Consider the following 10679-nt stretch of genomic DNA (forward strand, 5'->3'; position numbering starts at 1 on the left):
CACTCTTTGCCTACCTGGTCCTCGATTATCATGGCAAAATTTTATGACGAGATCCCGCTGAAGCTCATCGAATGGATCTTGAAGCAGCAGATGTTTTGGGTAGCTACGGCTGCGCTGCAGGGAGACGGGCATGTCAATGTCTCTCCCAAGGGTACTGCGAATTGTTTCCACGTCGAGAGTCCTACCAGAGTTTGGTATGAGGACCTTACGGGCAGTGGTATGTGACCTTTCTTATCTTACTTGGCGAGATTTCTTCGTTGTTCAGCGTTGGCGTACATTCTGCAAGGATTTACTCCAAGATTCGTATTCTGATCTGTATGGTTTCCAGGTGTCGAGACAATTTCGCACATGCGCCAGCCCTGGAAACGGTCGTATCACGATTCTCTTCAACGCGTTCGAAGGACCTCCTAGAATCCTCCGGTTGTGGGGAAAAGGCAAGCATATTTCTTTCCATCTATCCTGCATCCTACCCATTCCTACTTCCTTTCTCATTTTCAATCCCAAAGTCCGGTCTCACTGACCCACCATAGGCACCGTATACGAATTCGGCACGCCAGAATACAACGAGTTCATTCCCCTGTCCGACCGCAAAGCTGGCTCGCGCGCGATTATCGTCATCGATGTGCACAAAGTCGGAACGGTTTGTTCTTGTATTTCTTTCACGTAATGCCCAATTAAACTAAACTTCCTGTCTTCTAGTCATGCGGTTTTGGCGTCCCATTTTACAAATATGAGACCCAGCGTACCGTCCTCGAGCGCTGGTGTGACTCGATGGAAATTTTCGACCGTGATGGCGAAGCTCGCCAATCCCCTCCCCCATATGAATCCGAGGCCCCCGTAAAAGACCCGCGTGGGATCAAAGCGTGGTGGACTGCTGAGAATCTCGAGAGTTTCGACGGCCTCCCGGGCCTACAATCCGCACATGACAGCAGCATCCTGCCTATCAACACATTCGACAAAAAGGCTTCGCATCGTAGTATTGGTCAGATTAGGGCTGCCGCCGAGACAAAGGCTACGGAGAGAGGTGCCAACGCCAACGCTAAGCCGAATTCGAGGGAAACAATGAGACTGTTGATGGCTTTTGGAGTGGGGGTCATGATGACGGTGAGTTATGTGAAGTTCGCTGCTTCACGTGTCCCGGTGTCTTTGAGAGTGTGACGTAGAAATGGTTCCACACATGAAGCATATTCTCAAGATAGTTAGAGTGCGTTCTCAAACTTGTTTCATCATCTCGTCATAAGGCAGAAAACCAAGAACTCTAAGCCAATTTGATTACGTCAGGGAAGGAAAGAAAAACATAAAACAAATAGATTTCCCGTGGGATGGCGGCATGGAATATAAACGAATGGAATCAAAAAGCCAAAAGAGTAAGGAGAGCGTTACTCTTTCTCATAACGTGATGCATATCAAGGGGATGACTGAAGAAACAAACTGACTTCATATATCTTCCGGATAACGACATGCATCATCATCATCACCGACAACAGGTTCTTATCCTACGCCGGCCATGAACCTGAGAGAAAGAGCAGATATGCATGAGCACCATATCCACGTATGTAGTCAAGTAACGCGCTGTACATTGAACAGGCACGAAGGTAATGGCCTCATGAACGTGTACCCAATCATGATGCTATTCGGACTTCCAAATACACCGGTGCCCGGAGAAACGACGCGAACACTGCATAGACCATCCACGAACCTGGGAATAATGCATATGGGACTCGATTCACTGAGATCCGGCTCCGTCAGGCATTAAGCAAGGCACACAAGGTCAATATTTGGTGGAGTGAGACCGGCAGACATATGTACATTTCATACGTGTCAATATATGCAGAGTTTCCTCCCTACGTTGTAAGCAGTGACAATAGCCGGTCATGTGTATGCTCCATCTAAATTCTAAGCGAGATATCAGTTCCTTGAAGTGTTGTTCTACTTAATATTGTGGTATGTACCTGGGTCCTGGGTTCCTGCAGGCTTAATTGTATCACGCCACAGGTTTGACTCTCCGGCTATCCCGGGGTGTGGGACCTGGTCTGCAGAGGGCGGCGGTGATTATGCCAACTTGAACAGCATGAAATGAAGCAACGGGGAATACGAAGAGCTAGAGCTGTGATTTCGGGTATGCGTGCGCGCGCGCGTATTGCAGTGGCAGTGCATGCTTGTCCTGCCAGCTGTGCAGATTGGCATAGTGAAGATCTAGCCTTTAGGTATTGACGCAGCCGCTGTGCAGCACGGTTCGTGCGCAAGAAATTTTAGGCGGTTTGCGTCCAACTCATGACTTTCAGCCTCACCACGAGGAACCCACGTCGTGATGGTGGCGTGAAAAAAGCGCCTCGAAGTACCCAGTGCTTGGCTTGTAAGGCACGGGTGTTAAAGGCAACGAGAGAAGCAACCAGGCAACTTCATATGTGAAATTTGAGTCTGTTGGAAACAGGTGGAGTGAGCATGGAAGGGCTTCGAAGGTGGATTGGGAAAGGGCAAGGAAGCAATAGGCGATATCGTTAACCAGGTACATAGTACATACAGGGATTGTTCCTGCCGCGGTAGAATTAGCTAATTGATTCGAAGGGCTCGGGGCAAAGTTCGGTTTACCTCTAAACAACCAAGACCGTAGACTTAGCTTGTGAACTTCTGCCACAGCCTGCCACGCGTATGAATTTGCTAGGTGGCACGGCGCGTGATCCTGGGACCCGGGATTGAATAATTGACCAAGTTTGATAACACTTGTCAGGCACGGAGCTACTCATGGCATGTGAACTTTCAGTCATTGTCTCTGGGCCCGAAATCCCATTTAAGCTGCATAAATAAACCAACACTTTTTACAGAATACTGATCATATCCGCCCCCGAACTTTATTCAAGCTCTCATGAAGCTCTCAGCACTCTTGTTCGTCCTCGCCTCTGCTTGTACCGTGTTGGCTACACCCATGGTGAGTCTATCTGGTTGTATGGGAATTTTATTATTCGGTGCTAATCTGTCCTCCGCACAGCCGGTGGAAACTGGTTTGGTAGCAAGAAATCCATTGGTATGTGATCTGCGATCCTTGTCTTCTATGTGCGTTCATTTACCTCATCGACCCAAAGCCTACTCCTCCAGACTGGAAGCGAGCTCCCCAGCCAACTGCAGACTGGAAACGGGAGGTGGAACATCATCATCTTGCCCGACAAACTCCTCCAGACTGGTAAACACTCAATACCACAGTGATGAACGGGCAAGACCTTGTATACATCTACCCAATTCATCACTCTCCTTTGTTTTCCCGTATTCAATTTGTGAGTTAGCTCATCATATGATTCGTATCGTTCGCCTCCCACTCATCTATCGTTGTCTCTCCCTTGAATCTAGTCTTACAGAAACTCATCTTAAAATCTTGGTCTCGTTTTGCAGTACTATTAATCGATCTGGACATTTTGCGTTATCCATAGAAAAAGGGCGGGCTAATTGTGGTGTGGGTTACTACGGAGTAATCTGTGTACTCTTAGGTGGTAGGCGACAGGGACGGACGCTCTTGTACCACGGTTGTACGAGAAGTCGTATTAACCTGGCGATTGTACAACGGCGGTCTACAGATAGCTTGTAACCTTCCCAGATATTGGATCAAATTTGATTCTCATCACTCCCGCTGATTCTAAGGCACCTCTGTCCCAACTTAAATTTGCATGAGAAACGATCAGCTTTCGATATTCAAAATCAACCACTTAGGATGACGCGCTGCCTCCGGTCACAGGCAAATTAAGCTCATGGATCATCAGAACTCCGAGATTGTAGGACCAAGGATCTGCGGCGCAGTTCAAGGTACAGCTAGCCTGTCAGACTTTGACGAAAAGCTGCGCCCCCTGTCAGGTGATTTCATGCGCCAAACACGGGCGCTGAGCCACCACAAAACCAGTGACCGCAACCGGTAGCTATGTCATCTGACGTTGGCCTAGTATCTATCATAGCCTGAGGCACTGATTGATGATATTAATGAACATTGATGCAGCACACGAGGACACGACAAAAATACGCGGTGCCCCTATGCGTATCATGATGACATCAATGAGCCATGTGCTATTTTGTTTTAACCCAAACTTACTTCCACTCTCTTTAAATTATCTTCCATGCTAACTTTGTCTGGTAGTCACTAATTCAACATTTAAGCGCTATGTTGGCTGCAGCGAGCCTAGGACCCTCGGCTCTGGGATCCCGTGGACGACAGCAAGAGAAAAAGCGGAGTGCAATGCCAGTGATTACTGTAACAGAACGCAATATCAGTGGTCATGGCAAGTATATCAAAAGACAAGGATACCGCTCGACACGTGGCATAGATCTCCAGGCAATAAAGGACCGACAGTCTAGAAGTGAGTCCACACAGGTGGCACCCGTCTCATCCGATTTATAACAGCAACGCAACAGTCCAGGGGGCATCCAATGTGTTTGTGTGTAGTCGAAATCAGTAGTTTCACCTTGCAAGTTGCCTGCCACGGAACACCGGATCGAAAACAAACGTTCGAGTCTTCCTTTGCAATGCGCGACGGTCCGTTCACCGTCCGATTTCAGTTGCGGAATCTAGAGTTTGTATTCTTATCCGTGGTATGCCTTCATTTCGACCGTGTAGTTTCATGGCCTTGTCGGAGCGGCGTCCATCATAAGCTCGATTTCTATTCCTGTGCACTGATTATTAAACATCATTGAAGCATGGGAACTTCTGAGTACCTTAGAGTTATTCATACACCATGGCCACTGTTCCGTCTGCAAGTCAGTGGGGATCCCCTATTGCAAGCAAGAGAGCACTCCTTATACATGGTGGAAATTCGTCCTCGCACACGTTCCACCGTGTTGCATCGATGCTTGCGGCCAAAGGCGGGTCTTCTTCGCTTAAGTATTTTTACAGCGCTTATCAATGCATGATAATATCATAGGATACTTGGTCGTTGCTCCCAATCTTCTTGGACATGCTCTCAGGATGCCTGGAGTCGACTTTCGAGTCCAGACATTGGCTGACGACCTCTTGCCTTATCTTCAGGCTGCTGAGTATGACATAGTCATCGGCCACTCAATAGGCGGACTCGTAGTATTATCGCTTCTCAAGTATCTGCCGAGAACCAGGCCTGTCTCAGTAGTTCTCATCGATACATCTGTGGAGTTAAGTGCGGATCAGATGGCAGTAGTTCGGAGAGCCAAGGTACCTAACGATGGACGAATCAAACCTAACCCCACAGTAGAAGATTATATGGCATCGAATCCTCTATGGACAAGAGAGGATGCCATTTGGAGATCGTTGGGGATCCAGATCGGTAGAGCAACCAACTACGATGATCACATGGATGTCAGTGTTTGCGAGTAACACTCCTGACTCGGAATCAACGATACTGATACTTTGGATTGCTACAGGGTAACATGCCATGGTCGTTCTCGCATTTGTTCGCAGACAGGCCTGCTGCTGCCACATTGACGATTCTGATCGCAGATCCGCAATCTCAGGCTAATGGTGCGTCGAAGCTGGAGGCTGTCGCAAAATTCAAGGAGGTCAGAGCAGTGATTGTTCCGAATGTCTCGCACTGGATACATTATGAATTCCCGGAAGTGATCGTTGAAGAGGCGCTAAGGAATATCGCCGAAGAGCAAGGCGATGGCCCGTAAGAACGTTTACCTTCCCGGAATATCGTGCCATTCCATTCCCCGGCTCCCACGTCAGCGGAAGAAGATCCATATGTTTATGTCATTTTCGCTACCAGCTCTTGCAACCTTAATTTTATCGTAATGGCGGTCCCGCGCCGCTGCAAAGTGGTGCTGGCATGATTGAATTTGGCAATTAAACCTAGATGCACTTACGAACAACAATGTCTGGTATATATAAAATAAAATAAAATAAAATAAACGCACTGATTGTCGGACATTGAGAATCTGTGCGGCTTCGCGGCAAGTAGGAGTCTAACCAAAAATACACCATACAAGGGTGCAGCGAGTAAGTGAGAAAAACGGCATGAGATATCGACCGAGTACATGTCAGAAGTATCGACGACGTCACGAGAATGAGCACCGACTTATCAACTTTGTAGCTGCGCTGGCAGGGTCAATGCAGGTTCAAATGATGAGAGACTGTCGGAACGAGCGATGATTGCTTGATGATTAATATTGGGAGGCCGTACGAAGATGGAATGCACTGCACAGACAATCTTGAATCTGTTCGCCTAACGTTGGCCTTGTAGACTAGCGCGTGGATCTCTCTCTGTGATGGTGCCAACGAGACACCACTTCGTTGCCGAACGTGATTCGTGACAAACATGATGTTCTCTGGTATGCAGTCGAAGTCCAAAGTCATACGGCGGGAGCGCGCGTTATGATGAGAGTGAAAAAAGGGGGTAACAAAGATAAGGACAGAGTATTAATATTACTGCCCAGTGCCGCAGTGCGCACTGCACAGTGATTAACATCAAAGGTAGTGTGGGACTCGATGAGAGTTTGAGTGGTTCTCCTCACCAAACGAGTGTTGGATGGGGTGAGGGTATTAATTATCAATACAAACCCAAGGATACTCGGTGAGGATCCCCAGCCCGCACAATAGATAGGCTTCCCTTCCCTGTAGTCAATACTAATGCCAGGGCTAAGAAGCAGCTTCTCGGGTCAGTACTATGTCATCAGGAAAAACCTCCCACGTTGAATTATAGGCAGAAAATGACGGAAGTCTTTGTAACCCTCGGTGAAACTGGTTCAAATAGCGGTCAAATATTGAATGAGGTTCGAAGAACTTACGTGCTGTGTTGACATACCTGCAGACTCACCATCATTCTTTCTGTTGTCTTTACTTCTTGGTGCTCACTACTTTCGTCAACGTTGTTCCTTGTCTCCGAGGAAGTATAGGGTCATCGGGTATGCCATGGAATTGTCGTGGGTGTAGAGCGAGTCGTGACCATATATAACTACTATTCCAGGTATCCGATTCGTCGAAGTGCATGCCAAGAATAAGAATGTGTATCAACTTCCTCACTGTGCGGCAGTTGCAGGGTCGCCAGCCTACTGATGGTATTAGTAGGCGAATTGCAGATACTACACATAAGGGAGCAACGAGTAAGTGAGAAAAATGGCATGAGATATCGACCAAGTACATATCGAAAGTATCGTCGAGAATGAACATCAACTGGAACTTCTTAACTTTGTCGCGCCACTGGCAGGGTTATTGCAGGTCCAAATGATGAAGCGATGAATGAGAGATTGGAATAAGAGATTGGGGATAAGAGCGAGCGTTCTGTGGTTACAAAGAAGAGAACTGTAGATGCTTGCCAGCAGGTCACCTGGCCGTGCAATGGTCGTAATCGATTGAATACTCTCCTGCAGCAAGTTCTACCGAAATTTGTGCCGCCTAACAGCAATAACAATTCTGCCAAATCGATTAGAATCCTGCACGTAGTATATGCAGCATATAAAAGCTGGTCATCGTCCTACAGGGTTCCCCCATCCTCAGAGATATCATTCGTTCACCCCCTCAAAAGACTCCATATATATCACCTCGTACAGAAAATGCGTTTCTCCCTCCTCGCCGTTGTTGTTAGTTTGACAGCACCTATGTTTGTGAATGCATGTTTGGCCGCAAATCATGCTTGCAATATAGATACACCAAATGACGATTGCTGCGGTAGCTTGCTTTGCTTAACTAATTCCGTGAGTATGAGCAGGTCGTTGTGCAACCAGGACTCAGCCACATGACTCACCTGCGCGCCTTAGAGTGGAACTTTGTCCTGCCAGTAGCACTCCGTTGCAAATTGTGCACCCCGAGCGGCACGTCACGACAGTAAGTCATATTTTTGCTTTCGCTTTGATATCATGGCTGATGGTGTAATACCTAAGCGTTGCACGATGCTGTGAAGTCATTGTGGAAGAAGATTTCACTTGAACAGCAGATTGCATTTGTTCATGTAGGCGTCCCGTAGTACACCTTGATTTCGACCATATAGTTTTATGACCTTGGAGTGGCGTCCATCATAAGCTCAAATTCCATTCCTGTACACTGCAGTTGATTATTAAACACAAGTTGACGCTTGAAGCATGGGAACTTCTGAGTACCTTATAGTTATTCATAACACCATGGGCCACGCATCGACGACAGTCCCGTCTGCAAGTCAGTGGGGATCCCCTATTGCAAGCAAGAGAGCACTCCTTATACATGGGTTAAATTCGTCTTCGCACACGTTCCACCGTGTTGCATCGATGCTTGCAGCCAAAGGTGGATCTTCTGCGTTTAAGTATTTTACAGCGCTTATCGATGTATGATAATATCATAGGATACTTAGTCGTTGCTCCTAACCTTGCTGGACATGCTCTCAGGATGCCTGGAGTCGACTTTCGAGTCCAGACATTGGCTGACGACCTCTTGCCCTACCTTCAGGCTGCTGAGTATGACATAGTCATCGGCCACTCAATGGGTGGGGCCGTGGTATTATCGCTTCTCAAGTACCTGCCCAAGACCAGGCCTACCTCAGTAGTTCTCGTCGATTCATCTGTGGAGTTGACTGCAGACCAAATGGCGGTTCGGAGGGCCAAGGTTTCTAACGATGTCCGAGTCAAGCCTAACCCCGCAGTAGAAGATTATATGGCATCGAATCCTCTATGGACGAGAGAGGATGCCATTTGGAGATCGTTGGGGACCCATATCGCCAGAGCAACCAACTACGATGATCATATGGATGTCAGTGACTGCGAGTAACACTGCTGAATCAACGATACTAATAGTTTAAATTGCTACAGGGCAACGTGCCATGGTCGTTCTCGCATTTGGTCGCAGACAGGCCTCCTGCTGCCGCATTGACGATTTTGATCGCAGATCCGCGATCTAATGGTGCTTCGAAGCTGGAGACTGTTGCGAAATTCAAGGACGTCAGAGCAGTGATTGTTCCGAATACCTCGCACTGGATACAGTATGAATTCCCGGAAGTGATTGTTGAAGAGGCGCTGAGAAATGTCGAAGGGTAAGACAACGAACTTGAAAGACTTTTATGTTGCAAATGTCATGCCATTATATTTACATAATAGAAAAGCACACATTTCAAGCAGCGCTCAGCTTTAATGTTCATCCCACTGTTTCTGCATGTAACAATTGAGTCCGAGCTGTCCGAGCATCGTACTTACCAGTATATGAACATATGACTTGAATGACCGATTAACGCTACCTCGAGGATTTCATCCAAGTCATGCTCTCGTTGCGGGCTTGCTACCGTCTAGCGGCAGAAGACAAACCGGTGAGTTCTGGTCAACTTTCATCCCTCGTATTTGATCATGAACCGTGTCAGACAACAGCCTTAGTACAGTAACGAGCTACGACTCCTGAATCCTCGCGATCCCGATCATTGTGGAGTCTTAAGTTCTGGATCCAAATGGTACCCTGCAATGTTTGGCATGGAGCCAGTTGCCATTGTGTCTTCCGACGAATCTGAACCCCTTGCAACGTAGACAACCGACTCAGAGAAGCTCAACCCCAAAAATCTGATTTCGAAGCACCAATTCGAAGGACGTGGCAAGACTTTGTTTTCTTACACGACAACATCTACATCGTGAATGGTTTCGACGACGACACGATGCGCAAGTGGAACTCCAACACGTGACCTCTTGTCAGGAATCATGTAAAATCAAGGGGGGAAGGTATGCACTAGGCTTTCTCCGGACGGCAAGACGATTGCATGCGGGAGAAGTGATGAAATGGAACACGGACTGAAAGATGACGCAAGATGCTTGGATGGGTTACGGCCAAATAAGGTCACTCTCGCGGTTTCCCAGCGGACCCACAAAGAGCAGAAAATGGAGAAGCGCAGGCGGTGTCGAAGCAGAATGGTGTGTCTACTCTTGCATATTCATCGTCGGACCACTCGAACACAATCTGCATTTGGGACAAGAAGACAGAGGAACTGGTTGGTAGTCCCACACGATAACTTTTTCGAGGTAAACCTCGTGTTTTGTCATGCAAGGGCAGTGTTGATGATAATCATCCGTATCATTTTTGGCACCATCTGGTTCCTCTTATCGTCCCCGGTGTCCCCTTTCCATTTATCCGCTTCTGGAACATCTTGATCGCTCACCGGCGCTTCTAGATAGCAAGAGAGCTTATTACGCAACGACACCTCAAGCGCAGTCTGTTCGGCGTCACACAGGACCGAGGCCCGTAACAGTTTCCGCCGGAAAAAAAAAAAACAAGCGAGCAGTCTACTAGGTGTTCCTCGTTCTTCTGTATACATGACCGAACCTACAGAGGCGATGGCTTGCACGTCACCCTGAGAGCACTACTGATGCTCAGACTGGTCAGTCATCAACCACAGCTCAGTTGGATTCTGCAGCGTAGCCGCACTTGATATCACAGCCACGTCTCCCTCAGACACCGGCGGCAATATAACGACCTGCTCAAGAAGATTGCTATGACTATGGTTGTTGGGCAACTTTTGCCTTACCCTCTGGTGCATCCCTGATCGCCCCCTTCGCATTGTTTCCTCCACACAGCCTGTCGCCTCATGATATCAACTTGGCAGGTGCTTTTTATTGTTCCTATATCTCGATCTGTTTTCAACGACTTTGCTTGACTACCGCTCGTTTTTCAAGATTTCATTGTTTGTCTGGGTGTTTATCCCACAGTTTTCATGCTACACCTAGAATCTGCATGTGGCTGATGCTCCGCTCTGTAGATTTACATAAGATGATTCTATATTTCAAGGTAT

The 10679-nt window shown here is 47.6% G+C and overlaps 5 protein-coding genes across 5 annotated transcripts; all 5 read left to right on the top strand.

The window, feature by feature from the left end:
* Positions 1–30: 30 nt before the first annotated feature.
* Positions 31–1181, top strand: F5147DRAFT_747329 (uncharacterized protein; the record flags this gene model as incomplete). The annotated part of the gene is made up of 5 exons (XM_041439938.1): positions 31–221; positions 358–434; positions 531–640; positions 700–1104; positions 1164–1181. The coding sequence occupies 5 exons, from the start codon at positions 31–33 to the stop codon at positions 1179–1181; spliced, it is 801 nt and encodes a 266-aa protein (XP_041288944.1).
* Positions 1182–2830: 1649 nt separating this feature from the next.
* On the top strand, positions 2831–3272 carry F5147DRAFT_713265 (uncharacterized protein). The gene is made up of 2 exons (XM_041438399.1): positions 2831–3025; positions 3084–3272. The coding sequence occupies exons 1-2, from the start codon at positions 2867–2869 to the stop codon at positions 3183–3185; spliced, it is 261 nt and encodes an 86-aa protein (XP_041288946.1). The 5' UTR covers positions 2831–2866; the 3' UTR covers positions 3186–3272.
* Positions 2831–3636, top strand: F5147DRAFT_839554 (uncharacterized protein). Its single transcript, XM_041444235.1, has 3 exons — positions 2831–2929; positions 2990–3025; positions 3084–3636. The coding sequence occupies exon 3, from the start codon at positions 3290–3292 to the stop codon at positions 3578–3580; it is 291 nt and encodes a 96-aa protein (XP_041288945.1). The 5' UTR covers positions 2831–2929; positions 2990–3025; positions 3084–3289; the 3' UTR covers positions 3581–3636.
* A 1076-nt stretch (positions 3637–4712) lies between these two features.
* On the top strand, positions 4713–5864 carry F5147DRAFT_713277 (Alpha/Beta hydrolase protein; the record flags this gene model as incomplete). The annotated part of the gene is made up of 3 exons (XM_041438400.1): positions 4713–4842; positions 4902–5308; positions 5374–5864. The coding sequence occupies 3 exons, from the start codon at positions 4716–4718 to the stop codon at positions 5620–5622; spliced, it is 783 nt and encodes a 260-aa protein (XP_041288947.1). The 3' UTR covers positions 5623–5864.
* Positions 5865–8064: 2200 nt separating this feature from the next.
* Positions 8065–9054, top strand: F5147DRAFT_640788 (Alpha/Beta hydrolase protein; the record flags this gene model as incomplete). Its single annotated transcript, XM_041433039.1, has 3 exons — positions 8065–8203; positions 8262–8665; positions 8725–9054. The coding sequence occupies 3 exons, from the start codon at positions 8065–8067 to the stop codon at positions 8947–8949; spliced, it is 768 nt and encodes a 255-aa protein (XP_041288948.1). The 3' UTR covers positions 8950–9054.
* Positions 9055–10679: the final 1625 nt, after the last annotated feature.

The sequence above is a fragment of the Suillus discolor genome, assembly GCF_016758755.1.
Source record: "Suillus discolor strain FC423 chromosome Unknown F5147scaffold_60, whole genome shotgun sequence".
NCBI lineage: Eukaryota > Fungi > Basidiomycota > Agaricomycetes > Boletales > Suillaceae > Suillus > Suillus discolor.

Excerpts from the sequence above, each read along its gene's own strand:
- F5147DRAFT_839554 (XM_041444235.1), top strand. The coding sequence starts at position 3,290 with ATGATTCGTATCGTTCGCCTCCCACTCATCTATCGTTGTCTCTCCCTT.
- F5147DRAFT_713265 (XM_041438399.1), top strand. The coding sequence starts at position 2,867 with ATGAAGCTCTCAGCACTCTTGTTCGTCCTCGCCTCTGCTTGTACCGTG. Across the intron at positions 3,026-3,083 it reads TGGTAGCAAGAAATCCATTG|CCTACTCCTCCAGACTGGAA; the intron begins GTATGTGATCTG and ends ATCGACCCAAAG.